Source organism: Osmerus eperlanus, chromosome 10, assembly GCF_963692335.1.
Source record: "Osmerus eperlanus chromosome 10, fOsmEpe2.1, whole genome shotgun sequence".
Lineage (NCBI taxonomy): Eukaryota > Metazoa > Chordata > Actinopteri > Osmeriformes > Osmeridae > Osmerus > Osmerus eperlanus.
The window spans coordinates 18,174,360-18,201,308 of record NC_085027.1 but is presented as its reverse complement, the minus strand read 5'-3'; the positions used below and the strand labels follow the sequence as shown (position 1 = coordinate 18,201,308).

The following is a 26,949-nucleotide window of genomic DNA, read 5'->3' as shown; positions in this document are numbered from 1 at the left end:
CTTCCCCTTCGGTCTAAAATAAGTGGGACACCTTACCCCTTCACGCGAACGCGCAAACGAAGGGGAAGGGTGAAGTGCTAGGGTGAAGTGCTAGGGTGAAGTGGTAATATTGGGACGGAGCCAGACAAGTGGGTTCCCCTTCGTTCTTTTGGTGAGCAGTTTCACAAGCCCTTCTTACCCGGCGTCATGGAGCTGAGCAGCTAAATACTTATTAGCACTAGCGTTGCTATTGTATCCCTGCCTGTTTGCGCTGTTGCGCTGTTATACTCAGCAAGTATCGTGTCGTGGTGTCGGAGGACTGATTGAAAAGCGCATCATACATTTAAGTCATTTAGCTAAGACTTGCAGTACGTAATGTTACATTAATAATGTATTTAAACTCAAACTTAGGTGGTGCGTCGCTGTATATCAGCTGTAAAAATGTCTGTAAAAAAACGGACCCATCTGCAACCGACGCAAGCACACCCCACAATTTCCCCAGAAATTGTACCAGGGGCGATTCTAGGATCAGACCTTTAGGGGTGCTCAGACCCCAATGAGAATGTGACATGAATACAGTGCCTTGCAAAAGTGCTGAACCCCTTTGCTAATATAAATCCCTAATTTCACTGGATAACAATTCATACATTTATGTATTATTATGCAAAATATTGAATGAATGAAAAAACTAAGGATGTCCCTTTCTTCATGAACTACCAGCATCAAATGATAATAAACAATATATATATATATTTTTAATATTATTTTTAGGGGTGCTGAGATGAAATGTAGGGGTGCTTGGCAACCCCTAAAAAGGATCTAAAATTGCCACTGAATTGTACCCTCTCTAGTGACATTAATAATTGCATTGCAGGTTAATATAAGGTGTGCCCCTAAATTTTATGCTTGTGCTCCTAATATTTTCAGTCAGGGGCTACTGTGCTCCTAGTAAAAAAAGTTAGTCTGGAACCCTGTCTGGGTTCCTTGTTTGCGCCTTTAGACTATTTAATCCCCCCACCTTAATCTGTCTCTACCTTAAAAGTTTACGTTTGAAAGAAGGATTGATTTTAGCGTCATTAAAAAGGACTTCTACATTTTGGTTACTCTTTATTTCCTACCTCAGTTGCACATAGCTACAGACACACAGGTCATCCTTATGTGCACTAGTTACACAAACACAGGCACTCAGGTCATCCATGGAAAATATTCCAAAACTGCAGCGTATACAGCCCGAATAGACAGCACAGTGGGAATATGTAAAAAAATAATAAAAAATAAACATTCATTCATCATCTTCCTCCTCTTCATCGCTGATTACATACTTCTTGGCCTTCTTGGTGGCAGTTTCCTCATCATCCTCAATCTTCCTCTTTCCTGAGCTCTCCCCTTCCTGCAGAGAGGGAGAGAGAAAGACAGAGATTATCTTTGGTCTCCCTTGCATCTTTGCCTGTCACCATTTCCTGTCATGGGGAAATTCTAATATGCATTTCCTACTTTATGCAGATCAGGTCCCGATCACAGACACATCACTATTACAATTTGAATAGTGGGGTGATTTCCGAGTTATACAGTTTGATTGTGTTTTCATGGCAACACTATTGTTGAATGCTTTATAAATGTGCCCCCTGGGGTCTGGAATTCACTGTTCCACCACATTTGAAGAGCAATGAGTATAACGGTACGTGTCCTGCCCACTAAAGCGGAGCGGGCGGCACGTGGCGTCGGCTTCCAATTCATTTTCAATGAAACCTGGCGTTGACGCTCGCGTAGGGCATTGTGGGAAGGCAAGCGGAGCAGAGCAGAGCGTTAAAAGTTGGATTTTCTCAACTTTATGTAAATGAAGACCGTTAAACGCTAGCGTTGGCCAATCGGATTGGTTTCTTGTTTCTTGTAACGTAGCAACCGTTGGTCATGATAAACATTTCTAAGTGTTACAATTTCAAGATGGAGAAACTTTTCGTATGTGTCTGCACACCCAGTTCTGTTCAGAACAAAGTTACTAATGTGACGAGCCTGAATTTAAAGATTACATTAAACTAATAATGCAGGGTTGCCGATGTTGTCAGTGTCCCTAGTGTGTTTTTATACTTTTAAATTCAGTCTCGTCACATTATGTGACTTTTGTGTGCCACTGCTAGCTAGCTAGCCCAGCCTACAAACGACTGGTTGAGTGACCGGGGCATAACATGTATTCTACTGTAATCTTGCACTAGTAAAAATTCGGTATTTTTACACAAATGTGTAAAAGTGGTATTTTGATCGATATTGTGAGTACATGAACCCAAGTCTGCACGCTTGGCCATGACTACAACAGTGACCTTAAGAGAACTACAACTCTGTAGTAACTTGTCTAACACGCCCCCGAGCGTGGGGTACTGTGGGAAGGCAAGCGGTGCAGAGCGTTAAAAAAACGCTGTAGTGGACATGTAGCGTAACTCTCCCTGGCCAAGCAGTGAGCCTGTATACAACACAGTACAACTCCTGTTCTGAATAGTCCCGGCTATCCCTGCCTCAGTGTCCCCCTGCTTTTGTAGTGTGGTAGTGTTGCACTCTGCTCATCTTACCTCGTCACTGTCCAGCTTCTTGGCCTTCAGAAGCCTTTGGGCCTTGTCATCATCTGAGCCTTCATCACTGTCAGACGAATAAATCCTTGCTCGCTCCTCTGTAGGGTGAGTATTGAGATGTAAAAAAAAAATATATACAATACCTATAATGTTCATGATTCATACCTGCCTACAAACCAATTTGATAAATAGAGTGCATGATTTTGTCTGCACATCAAATGTAATCCAAATAAATTATTATTTTCATATGCATGCACACCCCTGATTAAATATAAAATATTTTTTGCAGGCACTGATTTCTAGAAAGACTGAATTCAGGCAATTCAAGTGTGAAGACTGATTTAAATTCTGAAGACTGATTTCAGGCAGTTAGGTTGAGCAATAAGCATCACCAAACTAATAATAAGACCCTTGATTAGACACAGTGAAATATTTATTTGCCTAATCATGGAAGAGTGACGATACCAAGAGTTGGGTGATGCTATTGGGCCAAAGATCTGACAGTCATCTAATAACTATTTTTTCAAGAATCTACTTTACATGTACTAAGTGGTGTCATCAATATGCAATGATTTGTTAATAGGGATACAGATGAATATGAGATATTTAAATGTATTCAATTTTGAATTCAGGTTGTAAGATTGAAAAAGATGATTTTGCAAGATGTAGACTTAGGCTTTAACTTATTAGATTTGCATTTAACAAACAATAACCACAGTGCATCATTCTACTGGGGTTTACAGCATTCCTAAAATGAAGTTTGTGACTGTGTGTGTCCTCACCCCTAAGCCCCCCCCCTCCCTTATATTTGCTCTTGATGGCTGCTAGGCTGATGGCCTCCTCTCCCTCCTCGTCATCATCATAGCGATCAGGCTCTAAGTATCCAGCACTCAGCCCCCTCTGATGCTGTTTCTCCCTCATCCTTCTCTGCTGGGACTCCCTGCGAATAGACGCACGTAGGCGTTCTTCCTCCTTCTGCATGGAACAAGAGGAGATAAATTACATCTGTAGTAAAACTGTCAAATCAAAATATGATCATTGCTCACAGGAAAAAGTTGGGTAAATGATGACAGGTGTGCTAAATGTTAACATTGTAAACTTGTTTTGCAAACTGGAAATTAAGGACCAGTGTATGTTGAAACTGCTTCACACATTTTAACATGGCAGACAGATGTCAAACAGGATCACGTGCAAACATGAAAGCTACAATAATATGCCAGTCTGTAGGAGATTCACACTAGCAACAGAGAGCGAGCACGTCCCTTACACTTTTTCCAACAGTGTGAACCGCGTGCTAGTTTAGAGCCGGGGCTAGTGCTGGTTCTGAGTTGGTTTAAGAAGAACTGGTTTGATTTTACATGGAATGTAGAGCCACTAAAGTGGCAAAGTAATACATCACTGTACAAGTCAACATTTTCACAGCAACGCGATTGCAAAGCACAACATAAACAATGGCAGACGTTGCATTACCGTATTTTTCGGAAATAAAGCCGCAGTTTATACCCCTATTTAAAAATTTTCTTGTGGTTGTCAGGCTTATATTTCGATGCGGCTTATAGCACAGTAGAAACACTTTTTTTGCTAGCTATTATGCTAGCTAACTTAGCCCGGAAGCTAACTAAAGCTAGCTAGCTACCGTTTCGAAAAAATAACTTATGCTTTGGGGACCGTCGGAAATATTTAGAACTCACTTGTCTAAAGGTAAATATTAGTTTATTCCCAGGCAATAGAAAACATACATTACGCACTTTTGTTTTCGAAATGTGTTACACAACGGCAGGGCTGTCAAGTTTTGAAGACAGGCAAGAGTGACATCCCCCCCCCCCCCAGGGGATCAAAATTAATTAATTAATTGCTTTTTACCTGACATCTTTGAAAGGCAGCAATGATTAATGCATCCAAGGCCAGGATATAATTATAAAATATGACATTATTTTAAAAGACCCCCGGACAAGCGGAAGATGATGGATGGATGGATGGATTATTTTAAAAGTGACCTATAACATCGACTATGCAGAACACTTAAATGTATTTAGTGCTAATAAAATTATTACGCCTATTTGGAAAGAGATGTTTAAATTGTGACAAGTTGTCAGTCATCGTGTGATAACGAAAATATGACTAGGCCAATTTTACGTAACAGACGTGGTATTGCAAGCTCCGTCAGAGGTATCGGGCCTATGTTCGTCCCGCACTGGGTACGAACCTGCCACCTCTGACATCCCAAGTGCCACCACTACCAACTACGCCAAAGAAAAGCTAGTAATCCGTCGACGCGGGTGGCCTGTTACATACCTGAGGAGTGAGTTTCACCGATACACACCAGCTAGGCTACATCTATGAACTACTTGTTCTGAGCAGGTGTTGTCAGTGAACAGGCTGTAAAACTGTTGGTTAAGTTACAGACACTCATGAAAAACTGATGCTAATTATCTGGGAAAGATTTTCTAACAGCAGTTAAGTTGTCATTGTTTGTGTCAAACAAGTTGTGAATTTGTTGTAACATTAAAACAGGAGATAATGAGCCTACTCTGTGCTCAAAGTGATGCTCGAGCTCCAGTGGTTTGCTCTGTAGGTGAACGAAACTTTCGGAAGACGTTGTAGCAGAATCACGTTAAAAATTACAGGATATGCTTTTTTTCCATTGGTTGTTGCATTAAATCTTAGCCAGATACAATGGTGCTATTTTCCAATTGGCTATTGTGTAGACCCTTTCTTTTTTTTGATTGGCTGATAAGTGGCAGGCTCGAATAAGAACTCCAGGGGAGACGCTTGATTCCTGCCGGTTCCATAGTGAGAGTGGCGCGGCCAGAGAAATTTTGGTTGGGTGCTGCGGCATATTAAATATATTATATATTTTTTCTGCGTGAGAAATACAATGTGTGGCGGGAGGACGTGACAAAAGACCGAAATGAGTGACTGTCACGCTCAATGCATGACACTTGAGAGCCCTGCAACGGCATGCTGTAAGATCGCCTTTACTCATGCATTGCTTGGTATCATTGTTCCCGTATCAAGTGCGGCATATATTCCAATGTGTAGTACTTGTACTGTACTGTAATGTTATACTCAGATTTACAAACACAAAGCACCCATTCTGGTTGGGTGCAGTTTATAGAAAATGCGGCTTATTTTCCAAAAAATAGGGTACATTCCAAGTTACAATCGAGAATATCAGTATAATACCTAATATAGCCTATTTGGATTGTTATTAACATTGAACATCAATGTTTTCCCTAGCACAACTAACCACCTAGCATCGACTACGCTGCAACCCAACCAGAATGGGTGCTTTGTGTTTGTAGTATTTCGAAAATTATAAATAAAATAAATGTTATACATATGTTAACTGTAATTGGGTGTGCTCAAGCCTTCGGCGAGAGCACAACCTTTGTTCTCTCACATATATTTATTTATTTATTATTATTATTTATTTTCGCCCCCCTAAGGATCAGTCAATATTTGGACTACATACACAACGGCGGTGTCAAAAGGTTCGTCTTGGTAGCGATTGCGTTGGTTGTATTTTTATTTACGTTCCGTTGCATGGTTTAAGTAGAAATTGCGTTTTTGTGGTGAAAAGTGAAGCTAACGGTGGCTAATTTGCTAGCCACAGTCACTGACGTTACTAACGTCACTACGTCACTAACGTCACGAAAACACGCGTGACTACCTGTAGCAGAACATTCGTTTCACATCTGTTAACTTGGGGGATAGCTAGGCTAACTATAGCTTTACTGCAAGGCAGCTGCAGGAACGCCACAAGCAAAGAGGCCAGGGTGATAACTATTTACTCATTTTACTTTGTGATGTGAAACACAATTATGAAATGTAATGTACAATATTAGCTGATATTATTAAGGAAGTAGGCCCACATCTACTTTTGGAAACGGTAGTCTACTATTTCACTGAAGCATTAGCATCATGACACTAGCCTCTGTTGCCCGGGCAACACATACTACAGTGGTCTACTCGTATTTTCAGTTGTAAATGAAAAAAATGCTTTTAAATCTATGTAATCTTTATAAATAATAAGTATGCATTTTTATATAAAATATACAGAAATATCAGTTTTAAAAATGTCATTCAAAAACGGACCCCTGTGCAACCGACGCAAGCAAGCACACCCTACAATTTCCCCAGAAATTGTACCCTCTCTAGTTCTTATTCATATTACAAACTGAGGAAACGGCTACCTGAAAAAGTTTTGCTATTGTTTTAGACTCCTGCTTTTTAGGCATCAATTATTTTAATTTCAGAGCAGCTGCTTAGAGGAGCCCATGGCTGCCAGATGTTGGGACAAGGTTGGAGGAGTATTTATAAAGCTTCAGTTTACCCTTCCTTTAAACCTAGGGGAATAGTTTTGGTCGTTTGGACAATATTAAAAACCCTACAGGTGTCCATATTCTTGCCGTCACTTATCGTCCCTGAGCAGTAGAAATACATTTTTGTATGATTATCAAGATGAAAAAACAATAGCTAGCCAGTCTTATCACCACCTTTTCGTATGTTTATTATAAAACAGACAATGCAAGCAAGCTACTGAACTAGTTAGCTAGCTGAATGTAGCTTCAAACTTTGTTAACACTCACACTAGGGCTGGGCGATATATTAAAAAATTGATATCTTGATATTGTCAAAATGTTTACGATATTCGATACATGTCTCGATATGTTTGCATTTGCATTTAAATCATTTAAAAAACTAGATTTTCTTTTACCCCATTAGAAAACAACAAAAACCATTTAGATAGAACAGCTATTGTTACAAAGTACAAAATGTGTAGTGCAAATTTAAGCAGTTGCCATAACATGGTACTTGCAACTTGACTAAACGGACCTCACATGTAACAATTCATGCAGAGGTCCTTATGTGACAGGACAAAAAGAGAGCAAAATAGAGTGCCTGTGCGAGTGCAATTTTCAGTTTGTGTTTGGGTGTGTCTGTGTGTGAACACAGAGGAGCCAGACAGTGATCTTATAACACAAGCAACACAAGGACTTGTGTATATTGATTTTTAAAATTTATATTCGATATTCACAATATTTTCAAATGTTACATTGGAGTCAAAATGATTGCGATATTATCGCTAATATTCGATATATCGCCCAGCCCTAAATCACACAGCATCCAAGCGCTGCGCCGCTGCATGTCTGAATGCACCATTAGGATTCAATGGGATTGACATAAACGCAACCGTCTTAACAATATGGCTCTCATAAGATGTGTATATTAAATATATCTTGTTGAACTAAATGAATGTTTGGTCAGTCCTGTTCAGTTACATCCTCCCATGTGCCACCTGGTGGTTGTGTAGACTGGGTATCCAATGTAATTCTGTGCTTTAGATTTTGACATGGTTGCAAGTGGAAGTACAATTGTCAGGATCTGTAGAACTGACAAAAGTGGTATGTGTGTGTATGTGACCTTGATCATCTCATTGCGTTGGGACTCCGGGTCACGTCCGGCCATGGGCAGGATCCTGATTTTCTGAGTTTTGGAGCAACGGTCAGCCAGAGACAGAGTCATTTTTCTGTGGGTGGCACTGTCTGTGGAGTGGGGCCTAGAAAAAGAGACACACAAATTAAATTGTCCCTGGATATAAAAAAAAAAAGTTTACTTGAAGAACATGAGACTGATGCTAGACCCTCCTTGAAAACAGACACATCTACACAGCCAGCCAACCAGGTCCCTTTCAGTTTATCAGGGAATTACTACTTTCGGTACATTTCTGATTGTACTGGAATTTGTTATTGTAATTGTTTTTTGGTAATGGCTTCTGTATTTGTCCAGGTCTTGCTGCTGCTGGCTGGGAGTCAAACTCCATTTAATTTACCTCATACAGCTTAGTTTGAACTCAAGTGGGCCAGACTAATAAAACCCTTGCATAATGACCTATAAATAACAACAGCTTCAAAATGTCCCTCGTTTTGTGTAAATAAGTACAAATACATTCAGAAAACAGATGAACAGCAAGAGATGTCTTGAAGACACGTTTTTTTCCTCTGTTTTTACACATTCAGCTTGCTTGCTAGCTGGCTACTTGACTATCCATTCTTGGAATAAAAATACATGTTTTGTTGATAATCTGTGTTACCATATGCACATAACAGTGGTGCTATGGTGCACAATTTAATAAGCACAGGGTTTGCAAGCGCACAAATAAGAAATTCCACGCAGGTGTTTTGGCTCCACAGCAGTTACCACAGAAGAGGCTTACCACTTAAGCCTAACTTTCAGCTAGAAAAACCCCTGGACTTCTTTGTTACAAGGTCGTCATATACTTTTAAGTCGCTCATTTCCTTACTACAAGAGGGTCGGTCCTTAATCATGTTACCATATTTGTTTGAGTAAGGTGTAAGGCTGGGTGTCACCCTGCCCCCACCCTCTCATATGCTAAAATATGGAGTTGCTGGACGGAGTCTCTATTTGTGTCTCATTGTGTAATTTACTGTAGCATTGGTAGTCATATGTTGATAAGTAAGGGTCAAGATGTGGTCTGATTGGTTGTTCTTGGGTATAAAGGGAATTGTGAAGCATTGTTCTGGGGATTCTTAATTTCCTGAGGGCTTCTCAGCTCTGGTTTGTCCTTCTCCTTCCTCATCTCTTGCTTTCTCTCTGGTTTACAATAATCAAGGTAGAGTAGGTAAGAGTTAACCTTCATTTTGTAACATGTTTGCCTTGTAATTGATTTCATTAATTTGCAATGTTATTAAATGTATATTACATTTTAACCTTATGTTGACCACTCTTGCTCTGATTTAACCCATAGAGTCAAATAACTGCAATTTCCATCCATCCTTCCTTTAAACCATAGGGGAATAGTTTTGGTTGTTAGGCATATATTAATCCCCCTACAAAGGCTTTGGTTGGTGTCCGATTCTTGAAATGAGGCAAAAGCCCCCCAAAAACGGCACAGTAGCGTGAAGCTGAATGTGATTGTTTCCAGCACAACATAATAAACTAGTGTTGAGTGATGAGTATGAGTATGTTAACCCACATACCGCGGTATGGAACATTTAGGAGGTAGATTCTGAAATAATATAAAAAATGAAATAAGTATTAAAATAAATACAATTGCCTAGCCCTAGCTGGGACAATATGTGACACGCTCTGGTGAAAAAGGGCCGTAGTCGGCCAAGGTAATTTCGCATCTTTTTTACAGATTATGAAACTGCAGATTGTAAGATTTCAAATGTTGTGTCATACATTGAAATCTGAAAATAGTTGAAGAAGACGTATCTGAATGTTGGTAAACCTGGAATGCTCTAGCAGAGAAATCCCCTGTGCAAGATTTTAAACCTTGCTTATAGATGGGGCACAATGCCCGCAATTATGTCAGTGACACACACATATATCGGGAATTATAGATAGTGAAGTGTCCGTGATGCAGGTGGTGATGACAGTTCTTCTGTGGCTTTGGTACCTATATTTCTCAGATCACAATTGAAATTCTCTGTCATTGAAGTACTTTCATTCTCTGTCAAGTACTTCATCTATTCTAGTCACATCATAAAAGCAATTTCTCATTATTTTCAACAAATTGCCAATGCTCTAGTACATTCATGCAAAGGATAATGTCGCCTTTATTGGTCTGCTGTTTCCTACGTTATCAATTGTTTATGTTATGTTGGCTAGGGCACCCAAAAACGTATTTGTGAATTGCCAATGGAAAGGTTGTCCAGCAAGTGATGATGCCTAAAACAATGAAAATTCAATCCCTATTGTCTTTCTAGGCTGAACTGTAGTCCAGAGCCATTAATCTACACAGCAACAATTGTGGATAATAATTCCAGCTACACCTACTGAAATGAACCATCCACTTTAAATATAGTATTTTTCTTAGTTAGCTAGCCGGTATTTCATCAGTAAAATAGTCTTGGATTTTCTGTATCGCACTGACAAATAATATTATTCATGTCTTATGCCTGTTTTCAGCTCGCTATATCGATAGCTCTCGCAAGCCAAACGATAACTTGGTGTAGCTCAGTCAACTCAAGATGAAGAGTCCAGAGCAAGCCAAACTGACGGCAATTGTTTTCTCCATTATTTTATATCGAAATGCTTATCCAAACAACAACTGCACTGGATTATAAAAAAGACACTTACAAAATATGAACTTTGGAGTGCCCGGTTCTTGAGTTGATAGTGGGAAACTAAAGCCATTCTAATTTGTATACACACACACAAACACACACACAGATTCCTGGCAGTACTAGATAGATTATAGGCTGATCGACTTCCATGGGAACTGCGCTAGAAAGATAGCCTACTGAATGGAGTTGGGAAATAGGGATGGAGTTTGCTTCTGTTACGACATATTGTTCACTGTATATTAGCTGTCCTTCTAGTTGGTGTAGATAGGCGGCCAACTTTTGCAACTGCAAATTTTGTTGGCACATATACAGTCAGGGCTCCAGACTAACTTTTTTTACTAGGAGCACAGTAGCCCCTGACTGAAAATTTTAGGAGCACAAGCAGAAAATTTAGGGGCACACTTTATATTAACCTGCAATGCAATTATTAATGTCACTAGAGAGGGTACAATTCAATGGCAATTTTAGACCCTTTTTAGGGGTCGCTAAGCACCCCTAAATTTCATCTCAGCACCCCTAATAATAATGTAAAAAAATATATATATATTGTTTATTATCATTTGATGCTGGTAGTTCATGAAGAAAGGGACATCCTTAGTTTTTTCATTCATTCAATATTTTGCATAATAATACATAAATGCAAGGCACTGTATTCATGGCACATTCTCACCGTTTTTTTACAGACATTTTTACAACTGATATACAGCGACGCATCACATAAGTTTGAGTTTAAATACATTATTTAATGTGACATTACGTACTGCAAGTCTTAGCTAAATGACTTAAATGTATGATGCGCTTTTCGATCAGTCCTCCGACACCACGACACGATACTTGCTGAGTATAACAGTGCAACAGCGCAAACACAGGCAGGGATACAGTAGCAACGCTAGTGCTAAAAAGTATTTAGCTGCTCAGCTCCATGACGCTGGGTAAGAAGGGCTTGTGAAACTGCTCACCAAAAGAACGAAGGGGAACCCACTTGTCTGGCAGATTAAGACTAGCTACGATACTAATGCGGAGGACTCGCTGATATCGCTGTCTTACTAGAACGTCGTATCTATGCGTCGCTGCTAACGTGTGCTGACGTTGTGCACACCCAATAAATTCCAAATTTGTAGGTCACACATGCACGAGTGCTTGTACAAAATGCTCGCACTGTCTCAAAAACTGGTCGCAAAATGCGACCATTTGGTCCCAGTCTGGAGCCCTGCATACAGTGCATCCGGAAAGTATTCACAGTAATTCACTTTTTCCACATGTTGTTCAGTTACAGCCGTATTCCAAAATGGATTGAATATATTTTTTCCAGCAAAATTCTATACACAATATCCCATGATGATAACGTGAAAAAAATTGTTATTACAATTGTAATATATTAAAAATAAGAAATGAAAAATCATATGTACTTAATATTTGACAGCCTTTGCCATGATAGTCAAAATTGAGCTCAGGTGCATCCTGTTTCCACTGATCGTTCTTGAGATGTTTCCACCTGTGGTAAATTCAGTTGATTGGACATTATTTGGAAAGGCACACACCTGTCTATATAAGGTCCCACAGTTGACAGCGTACAAACCAAGGAATTGTCTGTCGACCTCCGAGACAGGATTGTATTTAGTAGGGCTGTCCCCGCTCAGTCGACTGGTCAATTGTTTGGTCGATATGCTCTTGGTCGGCTAAGATTTGTTTTAGTCGAGCAGCCGTATGGCAGTGTGAGATCTGATTCCCGCTTGTGTCACCATTGCTAAATTAAAGAAATGTTCTACAGAAATTGTAGATTATATTATTTAAGACAAATAAAGCAACTAAAAATATATATAATAATAAAAAAAAAGGTGTTTCGTTAATCTGCATTTGTTTAGTTTTTTTGCACATGAGCACAATTGTAGCTGTTAGCCTAACTACAATTTCTACCATAATTTGTCTACAGTTGGTGTTATTAATCCTTTAGGCAAATAATGTGGTATGGAAGTATTTCATCAAAGTACCTGGTGACTCAAAACATATTGAATGCACACTCTGCCAACAACGGTTTATATTCCACATTCGACGTTGAATTTAAAGTATGCCTACCATTTGAAAACCGTAAGTTGGCCTACTTCGCTAATGCATGTTAACACGCGTTGGGTTGAAAAATGGTTAGATGAAAAACATTGTGATTTTTTTTCTTTTCTTTCAAATTTAGATTAATCGATTTACAGAAGTGTTCAGTTGAGTCTTGGTTGAGCAAAGAAACTCTTAGTCGGGGACAGCCCTAGTATTTAGGCACAGATCTGGGGAAGGGTACAGAAAAATGTGTGCCGCATTGAAGGTCCCAATGAGCACAGTGGTCTCCATCATCCGTAAATGGAAGAAATTTGGAACCACCTTGACTCTTCCTAGAGTTGGCTGCCCGGCCAAACTAAGGGATTGGGGGAGAAGGGCTTTAGTCAGAGAGGTGACCAAGAACCAGATGGTCACTCAGACAGAGCTCCAGCGTTGCTCTGTGAAGAGAGGAGAACCTTCCAAAAGGACAACCATCTCTGCAGCACTCCACCAATCAGGCCTGTATGGTAGAGTGGCCAGAGGGATGCCATACAAGTAAAAGGCATATGACAGCCTGCCTGGAGTTTGACAAAAGGCACCTGAAGGACTCACCGCACCGCTCATTACCTGGCCAATACCATCCCTACAGTGAAGCATGGTGGTGGCAACATCATGCTGTGGGGATGTTTTTCAGCAGCAGGAAGTAGAATACAGGATTGAGGGAAAGATGAATGCGGCAATGTATAGAGACATCCTTTATGAAAATCTGCTCCAGAGTGCTCTGGACCTCAGACTGGGGAGAAGGTTAATCTTCCAACAGGACACTGACCCTAAGCACACAGCCAAGATAACAAAGGAGTGGCTTTGGGAGAACTCTGTGAATCTCCCAGGGGGGAGGGGCCCAGCCAGAGCCCAAACATCTCTGGAGAGGTCTGAACATTTTTTTAACTTGCAAAAAATTGCAATTAAAGCTTCTATATGTTCACGTTGCCCCATCTAGATTTTACAAATAAAGTAAACCTGTTACTGTATATTGTTATTGTTATAGTTTCCGTTACTAGTTGGTGACAACAGGGGACGGGACATTGTCACCCTTATTCTATAAATATAACTTATTTTTAAGTTCTTTCCCCTGGAACAGATTTCATGTTCCAACCGAGGGGGGCTGGCGCTATCAAATACCCTTTTTTTTTTGCTCTGCTAAATTGCTGCACTAGTCCACACTTGACCGGTGTGGATTTCATTCTAATATGACTAACTGTTAGCTGCTCCTGGCATTCTCTAATCCCTGCTCTCTTTTCTCTGTCCCCCCTCCACACATCCCCTGCGGTGTGGGGGGTTTGAGCTGTCAGCACCTGCCTGGTCGTCGGTTTGCCAACGCTGGACCTGGTCGCCAACTGGAAACCAGTCTCCATGACGGGCAACAGCGAGTTTCCCAGTCCCTTCCTACCAAGTTGAACAATGGCTTTTGATGTTTCAAAACCCATTGACACTTTCCTGCTGTATGACTATGTTAAGCCTGTGTTCTGCTCCTCTCTTTCACCAACCGTCTCTGGAGGAGGGGATCCCTCACTGAATTGCTCCTCCCAAGGTTTCTTCCATTTTTTCTCCTGCAGTGAGTTTTTCTGGGAGTTTTTCCTTGTCTTCCTTGAGGGTTTAGGTTGGTTGAGGGGCAGTTCTATGGGCATATGTGAAGCCCTCTGTGACATGCTTGCGTGTAAAAAGGACTATAAAAATACATTTTGATTTGATTTGAAAAAGGCTTTGCACCGACGCTCCCCATTCAACAACAAACACCGTGAATACTTAAGTAAATGTTATGTTATATTTTCGTTCATAATTTTAGCAAATCTATAAAAAATATGAAAAACTTTTTTCACTGTCATTATGGGGTATTGTGTGTAAAATTGATGAATAATGAATTGAATCCATTTTGGTATAAGGCTGTGAATACTTTTCGGAAGCAATGTAGGCTAATGCGCTCATGCGTAACCTGAGATCCACACTGGGACCTGTAGACCTGTAGATCCACACTGGGACCTGTAAATTATGAACAATAAATGTTTTGCCAGGATAACTGGATCCATCAGACCATTGAATGTTTATGTTCCTGTGTGTTTATACTTTTGACTCGGGACAACAACGTGATCATTGTCAGCCGAACATGATATATTGATCAATTCTGGCTACGCATTTATAGACCAGCTGCAGTCTAACCCACAACGTGTGTGACATCCTTTATAATAAATTCAATTTTGATGAATGATTGAAGGGTTAGACAACAATAGGTTGGGTACCGAAACCCGGTTCCACTATGGAACCGGAAGGAATCAGACTGGATTAGAATGCAAATCCACTTAATGTGTCGACTGAAATATTTTCCCTCTGTCGCTCCGAAACTGACGTAAAAATATCACACTTTCTGTGTAGTCTACCGTTAGTTAGCTACCGTAAATGTAGGCTACTTTTAAAATGACATATTTTCCCTCTGGGCTCACCAAAACGGACGTAAAAGCATATTAACCATTCACTGCACGTGATCGCTAGAAAAACATATTACACTTGCTCTGCTAGTCTATCGTTAGCTAGCTAGCTTTTAGTGCATTTAAAAAGCCTAAAGCGAACCGGTCGAAAGTGTGGCTGTATTTCACAGCCAAGGATTCCAACATCGCAAAATGCAACAAATGTTTCATCTGAGAAGGTTTTCTCCTGTGCAGGACATGCCATAAGTCAGGAGAGGTGTCATATATTTCCAGAGAAGGCAAATATGGTAATTTTTCCGCAAAAGAACTGTTAAAGTTTGAAGCTGGTTTAGTTAGCATACCAACTCAACATTTATTTTGTTGTTACTTGTTAATAGTGTAACTGTTATTTATTGTTAAATTATTGTAGTTGTGTGTTAGGTGACTTAGGTTTACTTATTATATATTTAAGTATTTTAAAACGTTAATATATGGTTACATTTAAATAATTTTCACACAAAAAATAAAAACTATAAAAGAGCCTTTCTTTGATGTCATTTCTCAGTTTTTCAAGAATCGGTTCAGGAATCGGAATCGTTTAAAAAGTTTTTCAAGAATCGGTTCGCCATCAGAATCGTAAAAATCCAAACGATACCCAACCCTAGACAACAATCGTTCTAATTAAATAGTCACCGACTATCAACACGAAAATGTATGATAGATTGACGAAGGCCACTTCAGTTTCCCACCTTGCCTTGGCAGCGCGCAAGAAGCGCCATCTAGTGATAATTAGGGGAGCATTGATCCGCACTATAAGTAGCCTAGGGAAAACCGGCTGCAAATCGTTATGCAAATCACATCACGCATGACACGCCTACGACTCAACTGGAAGCTTAAGGTTAACAATAACAAATTATTAGTATTTAGTGATATATTATAATAAGTGACTTCTTCAACATTTTTACTTTTGTAATATGCAAGAAAAGGAAAACAAATGATCCTAGCAGAAAATACGGAATGCCCTTTTCACCAGGGCATGTCACATTTATCTTCATGTGTGCATGTTACCTGAAGGTGAGTTTGGTCTTGAACACAGCCTGCCCCTGTAATCCAGTGCCCTGTCTGATAAATAGATGGTTGTGGTCTCCCTGTAGAGGGGCCTTGTACACGTCAAACACTTCATTCCCTAAGTGGAGTGACATGCTGGGGAATAAAGCAATGAAATAGTAACACAATGATCAGTAATACTCACTGGTACACTGATATAATTAAAGTAATATCATTAATATTTTAACATGTGCTTGGCAGTTATGACATTCAACCTCAGATATATTCTATGCATGTTATTCTATGTACACCTATGTATGTACTGACCTGCCATCAGACCACTTGACGATCCGAGCGTTGCTTTCACGTGTCTCGTTCCCCTCCTCATCCCTTTTCGCTCTCCATCGAATAGTATTCTCCACCTGCCCAGAGAATAAAACTAGTAGATTCAGATACACTCATTCGCAATCCTTCACAAAACCATTAAGAGAGACACACCTTCAGCTTGAGTCTAGTCCGACCCTCTTCATCCAACATCTCTTCATCCTCAAACTCATCCTCATAATACTGTGGGTCAAAGGGTCTAGGTAGGAAGATGACATGTTTAAAACGACAAACCAAAACCTACACTTGTTTACCGCCATTACTATAGTGGGTTTATGGAACTTGAACGTCTCACCTGGGCTCCACAGACAGGAAGTTGGGCAGTTTGACAAAGTACAGGTCTGATCCTAGATCTGTGCTAACTTTCGGGATTTCCACTTCAATACGAGTCTCTGGGACCGGCTCCTCCTCAGCCTGCTCTCCGTCCATACCTTCCTCGATGTCCTAGAGAAGTACGAAGGGAGACAAACAAAAATAACGACATACACAAATGCACACACAATTATAACCGCTGAGTCAACAGCAGTGTATGGATGAATTAATGAATCAAACCTCCATAACGTGTTAAATAAGAGAAGAGATTTGAGCACAATCACTGTTTGAGGAACAGTTCCAGGGAACGATAGGGATGCAAAAGTATACGGTATATTATCGAACCATTTGGTATGCCCCCTGCCGTTCAATACGCAGACATGAACCACAGTATTAAGATATACCTGTAATTTTCCTATAATTTTCTAAACATGCTTATTTCACTGCAGACTACATCCAAGCTGTACATTCAAATATACAGAAGAGTCCATCAGTGCCTTTTATGCAAATACTAAAAACAAACATTCTCCAACGTAAAAACAATAAACATTCTCCAACGTAAAAACAAAATCTATCTAATATTGCAAGGAATCGCTGTTTGTTTTTTTTGTCCCACAATTATCTTGAGAATTGGGCACTGTGCAAAGTTGTAATTTTGCAGTTGTCCATTTCAGAACCCAAGGACAACTCATTAAAGACAAGCAGACTATGATCTATAATAATGCCAGTTGCAGAGCAGGGGTTTTCTTTTTGAATGAAATGCTAGCTAACTAAGAGAAAAACTATATTCAAAGTTAATTGTTTTCAGTATAGCTGGAAGGTTATTAGCTACAATTGTGGCCATGTAGACTACACAAACAACTCACTACAGTTTAGCCTGATTTCCATTGCTTTAGGCATCAAACAAGGACTCACTTGCTGGCCAGCCTTTCAATTGGTAATTCACAAATTCAGTTTTTTGGGTATAGTCATTTACAAGCCAACGCCGATAAGGCCAGGTGAGCAGTGCTGACTGCTGAATCAGTTTATTTTAAAGGGTTTTCTTTATGGCTGAAATGCTGGCTAGCAAACAGAAAGTGGATACTTTATTTCAGTATCAGTGAATTTTGTTGCTTGAATTAATGTGTTACTGATGCAAAAATTGTCAGAACATTGCAAATGTGCTGACAATTCTCCAATTAGACTAACATCAACTCAACTAACCAGCATTCGGATCACCAGCTGAATCACAGGCATACACTATCTATAATTCCAAGAATCTGTGTGTGTTTCATGTCTCCCATTGGAGCACTCTAACGCCACCAAGGGGTCAAAGTTGGAGGTGTGTTGACACATGTAACTTCTGAACCCAATGGCCGATTTTCAAAAATACCGTACCATTAGATTCCCTGGATCAAGGCAAAATCACAATACTCTATGGCGTTATTTTTTTCCCCGCCATTTTGAATTTTAATCTGCTAGACAAGTGGGTTCCCCTTCGTTCTTTTGGTGAGCAGTCTCACAAGCCCTACGTCATGGAGCCGACCAGCTAAATAGTTATTTTGCACTAGCGTTGCTACCTGCATATATGCAGTAATTGTTTACAATATTTTCAGGCTTCAACCAGTGCAGCTCAAGCAGAAAGACAGGGTCAGGGAGAGAAAGAGATAGATTCGTTAGGCATTGAAGATTTGATTCATATTTAATATAATAAAGTTCTGTGTAACGAATTATTAAAGGGGTCATTGAATGCAGAACCGAATCTTTCTTGTCACAGTTGAATAACGACAGTTCTGTGGGTAAAATGGACATACAGTGAACCTCAAAGTCCATTGACACCTCTTTCCTATGTAAATCTCACAATTAAATTTTTTTAGCTGTAAATCAGTAGGTTTTGAAAAAACCTCCACCTTTTTTGGCTCTGGTCTGTACCTTTGTCACGCCCCAAAATTTGCTGCTCGCTGCTCTGTGTACTTCCACAGAATTACAAAGAAGAAAGTTTTTCGAGCATATTGAAAATAGACTACGGTGGTAAATGCAGTGTTCCAGGCTGTACTGGGAATGCTGACACTTTTCAGAGTCTTCCTAAGGAACAAAACACTCGACGAGCTGTGATGTTTGTCTATGAGAAGATCCCTGTGCAGTTCGACCCTCAATTACACATTTGCTCGAATCATTTCACCGAGGACAGTTTTGAATAAAAACCTTGGACAATTTAAAGAAGGATTTGCTAAGCCGCTGTTGCTGAAAAGAGGTGCTGTTCCAACCGTATGCTCATCACAAACGCAAGCTGTAAGTATGATTTTGTCGCTAACAGTTAGCCTATTAGCAATGCTAACGTCTCCTGTATCTAGCATAGGTAGAATGCTAAATAAGTTACTGTATATTGTTATTGTTATAGTTTCCGTTACTAGTTGGTGACAACAGGGGACGGGACATTGTCACCCTTATTCTATAAATATAACTTATTTTTAAGTTCTTTCCCCTGGAACAGATTTCATGTTCCAACCGAGGGGGGCTGGCGCTATCAAATACCCTTTTTTTTGCTCTGCTAAATTGCTGCACTAGTCCACACTTGACCGGTGGGGATTTCATTCTAATATGACTAACTGTTAGCTGCTCCTGGCATTCTCTAATCCCTGCTCTCTTTTCTCTGTCCCCCCTCCACACATCCCCTGCGGTGTGGGGGGTTTGAGCTGTCAGCACCTGCCTGGTCGTCGGTTTGCCAACGCTGGACCTGGTCGCCAACTGGAAACCAGTCTCCATGACGGGCAACAGCGAGTTTCCCAGTCCCTTCCTACCAAGTTGAACAATGGCTTTTGATGTTTCAAAACCCATTGACACTTTCCTGCTGTATGACTATGTTAAGCCTGTGTTCTGCTCCTCTCTTTCACCAACCGTCTCTGGAGGAGGGGATCCCTCACTGAATTGCTCCTCCCAAGGTTTCTTCCATTTTTTCTCCTGCAGTGAGTTTTTCTGGGAGTTTTTCCTTGTCTTCCTTGAGGGTTTAGGTTGGTTGAGGGGCAGTTCTATGGGCGTATGTGAAGCCCTCTGTGACATGCTTGCGTGTAAAAAGGACTATAAAAATACATTTTGATTTGATTTGAAAAAGGCTTTGCACCGACGCTCCCCATTCAACAACAAACACCGTGAATACTTAAGTAAATGTTATGTTATATTTTCGTTCATAATTTTAGCAAATCTATAAAAAATATGAAACAAACTTTTTTCACTCTGTCATTATGGGGTATTGTGTGTAAAATTGATGAATAATGAATTGAATCCATTTCAAACAGTTATTTTTTTCCCCGCCATTTTGAATTTTAATCTGCTAGACAAGTGGGTTCCCCTTCGTTCTTTTGGTGAGCAGTCTCACAAGCCCTACGTCATGGAGCCGACCAGCTAAATAGTTATTTTGCACTAGCGTTGCTACCTGCATATATGCAGTAATTGTTTACAATATTTTCAGGCTTCAACCAGTGCCGCTCAAGCAGAAAGACAGGGTCAGGGAGAGAAAGAGATAGATTCGTTAGGCATTGAAGATTTGATTCATATTTAATATAATAAAGTTCTGTGTAACGAATTATTAAAGGGGTCATTGAATGCAGAACCGAATCTTCTTTGTCACAGTTGAATAACGACAGTTCTGTGGGTAAAATGGACATACAGTGAACCTCAAAGTCCATTGACACCTCTTTCCTATGTAAATCTCACAATTAATTTTTTTTAGCTGTAAATCAGTAGGTTTTGAAAAAACCTCCACCTTTTTTGGCTCTGGTCTGTACCTTTGTCACGCCCCAAAATTTGCTGCTCGCTGCTCTGTGTACTTCCACAGAATTACAAAGAAGAAAGTTTTTCGAGCATATTGAAAATAGACTACGGTGGTAAATGCAATGTTCCAGGCTGTACAGGGAATGCTGACACTTTTCAGAGTCTTCCTAAGGAACAAAACACTCGACGAGCTGTGATGTTTGTCTATGAGAAGATCCCTGTGCAGTTCGACCCTCAATTACACATTTGCTCGAATCATTTCACCGAGGACAGTTTTGAATAAAAACCTTGGACAATTTAAAGAAGGATTTGCTAAGCCGCTGTTGCTGAAAAGAGGTGCTGTTCCAACCGTATGCTCATCACAAACGCAAGCTGTAAGTATGATTTTGTCGCTAACAGTTAGCCTATTAGCAATGCTAACGTCTCCTGTATCTAGCATAGGTAGAATGCTAAATAAGTTTCTAAACACATCAACATACCTTACTTAGCAAATTACTCTAGCTAGACTAGCTGTAGTCGGCATTAGAAGGGAAGCTTGAGAAAAAATAGCCAGAAAAGGAATAGCAGTCTAGCCTATTGCTAACGCCTGTCTAGATTATCTATTTGAAAGAACTGGAGAAAGGCAGGTGCTAGATACAGGATACGTTAGCATTGCTAATAACTGTTACCGACAAAATCATACTACAGCTTGCGGTTGTGATGAACATAAGGTCGGAACGCACCTATTTTAGGGAGTCAGGTGGCTGAGCGGTGAGGGAATCGGGCTAGTAATCCGAAGGTTGCCAGTTCGATTCCCGGTCACGCCAACTGACGTTGTGTCCTTGGGCAAGGCACTTCACCCTACTTGCCTCGGGGGGGGAATGTCCCTGTACTTACTGTAAGTCGCTCTGGATAAGAGCGTCTGCTAAATGACTAAATGTAAATGTATTTTCAGCAACAACTTCATAGAAAATCCTGCTTTACATTGTCCAAGGTTTTCAAAACCGACCCTAGACCCGTGTCTAGGGTCGAACTGCACAGGGATCTTCTACGCTACGGTATAGACAAACATCATGCCCGTCTAGTCAATGTTATCTAGACTTTAGCTCATCTGCTTTTTATTAACGCTGATTTGCAAGGAATGCAAGAACAGCTAGATAGCGAAAACACCTAGACTGTAGGCATGTAAACTAGTTTAGCCTATGCTCTTGCGTTAATGTGTGATGATTTAGCCTAGTTTATTGGCAATGGGGCTAACGTTACTTCATGTTCCTAACTGTGTTTCATTCAAATAAATAACCTGTGTTGTCATGTAAATCTACAATTCAAGATGCATGTTTGTCCAGATCTATTTTTCAGCAAGATAGCTAGAGCTGACTGAAGCCGAGTTGAATCACGATAGTTTGTTTGCTAAGCTGTAGTGCTAACGTTACCCACCTAAGGCAATCCTGTTTGCTTCGACAACGGTTCGACAACAGAGGTGGAAACAACTAACGTAATCATTTCAAATTATATCTAGTAAATCTTTTGAAAACAGTGTTGTGTAGACACAGTAGATTTCTTTGTACGTTTTTATTTCAAGTGTCCACCTTCTTGTTTCAGTGAGTGCTGTTAGCCGTGTTGCGTCTTTGCTCCGCGGCTTCCCTCGTTGTAAACCAACTCATTCATGAGCATACCATAAAAGGAGAAAACCTAGCGATTTTTCCAGGGAAAATTTCACTGGATGTATAAGGGGGCATAGAACAGCACCCGGGCCATTTTCAGCCCAACCAATGTTACATACCCTATTCGGAGACCTTAAGGAACAGTGTGAAATATCTAAAAAACCCAGTCAATCACCCCTTTAAAGGAGGAATTATGTTGACCCCCCCCGGTCTGACATGGAACAACCCCCCCCCCCCCCCCCCGGTCAGACACGGGGCGACCCCACACCCCACCACAAATTGCTTTCTAATCTGTGGGAAACATTGCTCTCTCATATATAGTTATTATGGCTTTCGAAGTTAACGCGATAATAACGCGTTAACGTGTGCACAAAAAAATTTGTGCCGTTAACGCAGGTTTCTTTTTGACCCTGGGAATCACCTGTCGTCACATGACGTCGACTGCCGACGGTAGCTGAATGATGGAGAGAGGGCTTTCAGATGGGAAGTTCCATTTCAACTTTCAATTCCAAGTTGCCAGACGGCCCGGTTGACAAAACCAAATGTGTGTACTGATTGTCAGGCTGAGTTTAGTTATCACCGGAGTACTTCCAGCCTAAAATATCACATGCAAGCAAAGCACACAGCTAGCAGCAGCAGCGATAGCAGCAACAGCGTACAGCAGCAGCGTTCGGTCCGGTAATATACGGCAGACAACCCTCGATAATGTTAAATGTTCACAATAGGCCTACATATCACAAATGTATAAACGTATAAAGACCTTCCACCCGCATCAACAAGTAACAACTTTTTCGGTGGTGTAGCTGGTTAAAGCGATGTTTGACAACGTTTTGTTAACGCGAGTCTGCATACCCGAGTTCGCGCTCCAGTGCAGGGCACCTCGGACGATATTCTTTAACTTTTACTGTGAGAAAATGACACAATTCTAACGGCCTACAGATGTATCACAACATTTTAATGTGTGAGCACTACGCTGCAAAACGCTGCTTCACGTCTTCTAACTGGAACACGTAAATACACGCACATTTCCCCTGTTTTATATTCACCCCATTGGCTCTCTCGCTATATATCAATCCATTTTAAGATTCTTTTATTTGCTTTTAAAGGCCTAAATGGCCTTGCCCCCCTCCACATCTCTGAGCTGTAACATCCCTATAGACCCACCCGTTCTCTCAGGTCAGCCAATAAACTGCTCCTAAGTGTGCCTAAAACAAAGTGCAAACTAAAAGGGGATCGTGCTTCACTGCCTGTTTTTAAGTGTCTTCTTAAAACCCACCTCTATGCTTTGGCCTTTGAAAACTGAAATTGAAAATTAATATCTGGTTATATAGATGGTATTGGGTCTTTGTATGGTGTTATTGTTTTTGTATTTGTATTTGTATTTGTTTCCCCTACCATTATATTAGGGGGGCGCCCCGCCCCCCCTACGGAACCCCCCGCCCCCCCCTGGAAGGTCAAGTTAATTACGCTAGATCACAAAATAAGTAATTTAAGGTTACCTTTCCTATAAAACAGGTCTATAGCTTGCTCTTTTATTAAACAAACTAAATGACCTTATGTTACTTATCTTATTTACACGACGGCAAGTCATTTCTGTCTCATGGTCGCCCCCCCCCCCGCCCGCCACCGCCCTCCCAAAGCTGTAAACCTAGGGGAAACACTGATTTGTATTGTATGAGACGTGTGAGTTTTTGTATTTAGGGCTTTTATGTATTCATCTATTGTTTTACTGTACAGCACTTTGGATTTTAAAGTGCTCTATAAATAAATCTCAACAGAATTTCGAATGTGAAAATTAATATTCGAATGTAAAAAAGAAAAAACACAACAGCGCCAGCAGTGTCGCGATTGTCTGCTTTGCGGGTGGGCATTACTAGTGTCGCTACTGTACTGACTGTATATTGCATGAAAATAGACTAGATAGGCTACAACAGATTCATGCACTGGTTTGATTATTTGCCGTTTCATGCCAAGGAAAAGTTCCATGTTTACCACAGCACATCTCACTCTGAGCGTTTAATGTTGGTTCTATACTGTAAAACTTCAATTAATGTTAATAATATTTGTTTCAATCACTGCATGAAGCCTGCCATATTTGGGACAAGAATCACTTTTTTATATTTGCTTTTTCACAATTGCTTGCACAAAACTCTTGATAAGCACTCAGCATTTTTTGATTGTTGTCGTTCATTTAAACTGCTATGCGCAGAGAGCGCGACGGTGCGGGAGAGTGAGAGAGAAAGAAGGAGCGCGTGTGTGCGAGCGAGAGGCCAAGGTCTGCGGTCTTGGCCACTTGTTCATTTACTTATTTTTGTGTTTAAACTTAAATACATTACAAGTAGTTATGTCTCGTTGTATTAATTTGTCTTGTTATTGACGTGCATAATGCGCAATCAGAAATTCGAAGATACATGTTTTTTTAAAGGGAATATTCGAATGTCATTTTTTAGCAATTTTGACAGCCCTAGTATGTTAGGGGAGAGGCCATGCTCAGTGCCTCCATTGTATCATCAAGGCATGATTTCAACCCCGGCCCAAAAATCCGGTCTTACTATTCAATTCAGTACTACATAGTTCAGTCTTTGTAACATGTTTAAGCAATACATTTCTAACATTTATAATGTATTTAGAAACAAATCTCAGAGTCTGCTTTACACAGACTTTAAAGGATGATTTTTCCCTAAATAATTAAGATAACAAAACCATACCATTACCTAAAAACTGTGATACCAAAGCGTGGGCCCACTGTAGCATTGCATCCCGTAGTTCAAAACCCCGATCAATTTAACTGAAATAATGCAAGTGCCACTGGACATCCCGGCTGCTGCTGGGTGTGTGTCTGTCTAGGTAACTGATGCTGTGAAGACTGACCAGGGGTTGTCCAGGAGTAGGGGGCTTTTCTGCATCACTGTCTGATGAGATGTCGTCTGCCTCTCCAAACAGGTCATCTGCTGCTGGCTTCTTTCCTGGAGGGGAGGATGGAAAATGTTATACTCTCATATTACACCATGAATAATTTATCCAACATTTTTAGGCCTTAAGATTTTTTTTTTACCTTTCTTTGATCCAACATCACTGTCAGAATCTGAATTGGATGCAGCCTTCTTCTTGGTTTTCTGTCTGATAAAATCCTCTTCGCTATCACTACCCTTTGCAGACCCTTTGGAAATACACAGACGTGCACACACACTTACCACTTCAATATCATCAGACAAAACACTATTGATTATATTATAATATATCATAATCAGTTTGTTCTTATCCAACACAAGGTGTATTGCTTGTCTTACTCACAATGACCTTCCTTTGAGGATCAATACAGTGCATTCATCATCAACCTTAGAGCTCACCAATATTAATAAAGTTAATCACAAATCCTCAAGTACCTGACTTGGGTGACATCCGGTGACCCTCATCAGAGATCTCTCTCTCCTCATCAGAATGCTGCTGTCGCTTCTCTTCCTCATCCTCCGACTGGTCACTTTTGGCACCCACCCCCCACTTCTCATCCTCTGATTGGTTCTCTCTGCCTGAGCCCTCACCCTCTGAATGAGGAGTACCAGGTCCTGATTGGGGAGTTCCAGGGTCACTATGCACACTGCGAAAATATCAATGAAGAACCGTCAAACCTAGCATTTAGGGACGTTACTCTTAGTAAAGTCATGACTGAAAGTCCCCACTGATCCATCTTTGTTATTTACCTTCTGTCTGACCGAGCACTATCCCTCCTTGATTGATGACTCCCTGCTCCAGAGATAGGACTTGCCCCCTCTGACCTATTAACTCCATCTTCCTCCTGATGATCACACTCAGACCCGCTGCGCTGTTCAGCATCTGATTGGTCATTCTCCTCCTGCTCTGAGTGCATGCTGACATCTGACCGGTTGCCTGAGTTTTCAGACTGATTGTCACTGCGGCTGTGCTGGCTACCAGGCTCATCCTCACTGTCATCTCCAAACAGCTCCTGATGAAAGGTATGATCAATGAATTGCACAGTTGATATTAACAAATGAACCAATGTTAAAAACTGATGAGGACACAATAGTACCTCGATGTTTACAATTCTATCAACTATTAGTACTATTTTATCTTCAACTTTTCTGACAACCAACCAGTAATTCGAAGAACAGCTCCTGTAGTACATAAATATTATTAATATCATGCATTAACTTCCCACTGAACCCACCTTGTTGCTAGGCTTTCCTGCATCCTGAACTTCCTCATCATCTTCATCTCTTTCGCTATGGCTGCCAGACGCGTTACTAGCAGAATGGGGTCTTTCATCTTCTGAATCAGAACCCGAGCCAGAGCCGGAATCAACTGCGGAGAAACAAAAACACACCTTCTGTTGCTGAACGAGCACATTAAGTCTGTCACACCAACTAATTCAGTAACCAGAATGCAACGTAGGCTACTATCCTAGTCTAACCAGGGTCACTCCGACAACCTCGATGATCTGCTTCTGGCTTGCTAGGCCAGTAGAACGTCTGTTACAAATATAGACTATCCTTTCAGAAAAATTGCTAACGTGAAGACATTGCAGAATATTTCGGTATGTGGGGGATAATAAACCTCGTTGTTCATTATTGTCACTGTCCCCTTCACTCCCGAACAGTTCGTCAATGTCCGCCATTTTGATGAGATACAAGCAGCAGACTAGCAACAGAGAATGTCCGTAGACAGG

At 40.6% G+C, this 26,949-nt stretch overlaps 1 protein-coding gene across 2 annotated transcripts; it reads right to left on the bottom strand.

Moving 5' to 3' along the window:
* Positions 1–960: 960 nt before the first annotated feature.
* On the bottom strand, positions 961–26,949 carry leo1 (LEO1 homolog, Paf1/RNA polymerase II complex component). Of its 2 annotated transcripts, none has more exons than XM_062471913.1 (14): positions 26,838–26,949; positions 26,452–26,585; positions 25,967–26,229; positions 25,652–25,863; positions 25,321–25,425; positions 25,137–25,231; positions 16,856–17,004; positions 16,675–16,759; positions 16,504–16,598; positions 16,198–16,332; positions 7,971–8,106; positions 3,326–3,518; positions 2,544–2,641; positions 961–1,369 (listed from the first exon to the last, which is right to left on the bottom strand). In XM_062471913.1, exons 1-14 carry the CDS (start codon positions 26,896–26,898, stop codon positions 1,262–1,264), a joined length of 1,869 nt encoding a protein of 622 aa, XP_062327897.1. In that variant the 5' UTR covers positions 26,899–26,949; the 3' UTR covers positions 961–1,261. The 2 variants fall into 2 exon arrangements, with proteins under 2 accessions (XP_062327897.1, XP_062327896.1); XM_062471912.1 differs by having other exon boundaries at positions 26,452–26,589; positions 26,839–26,946.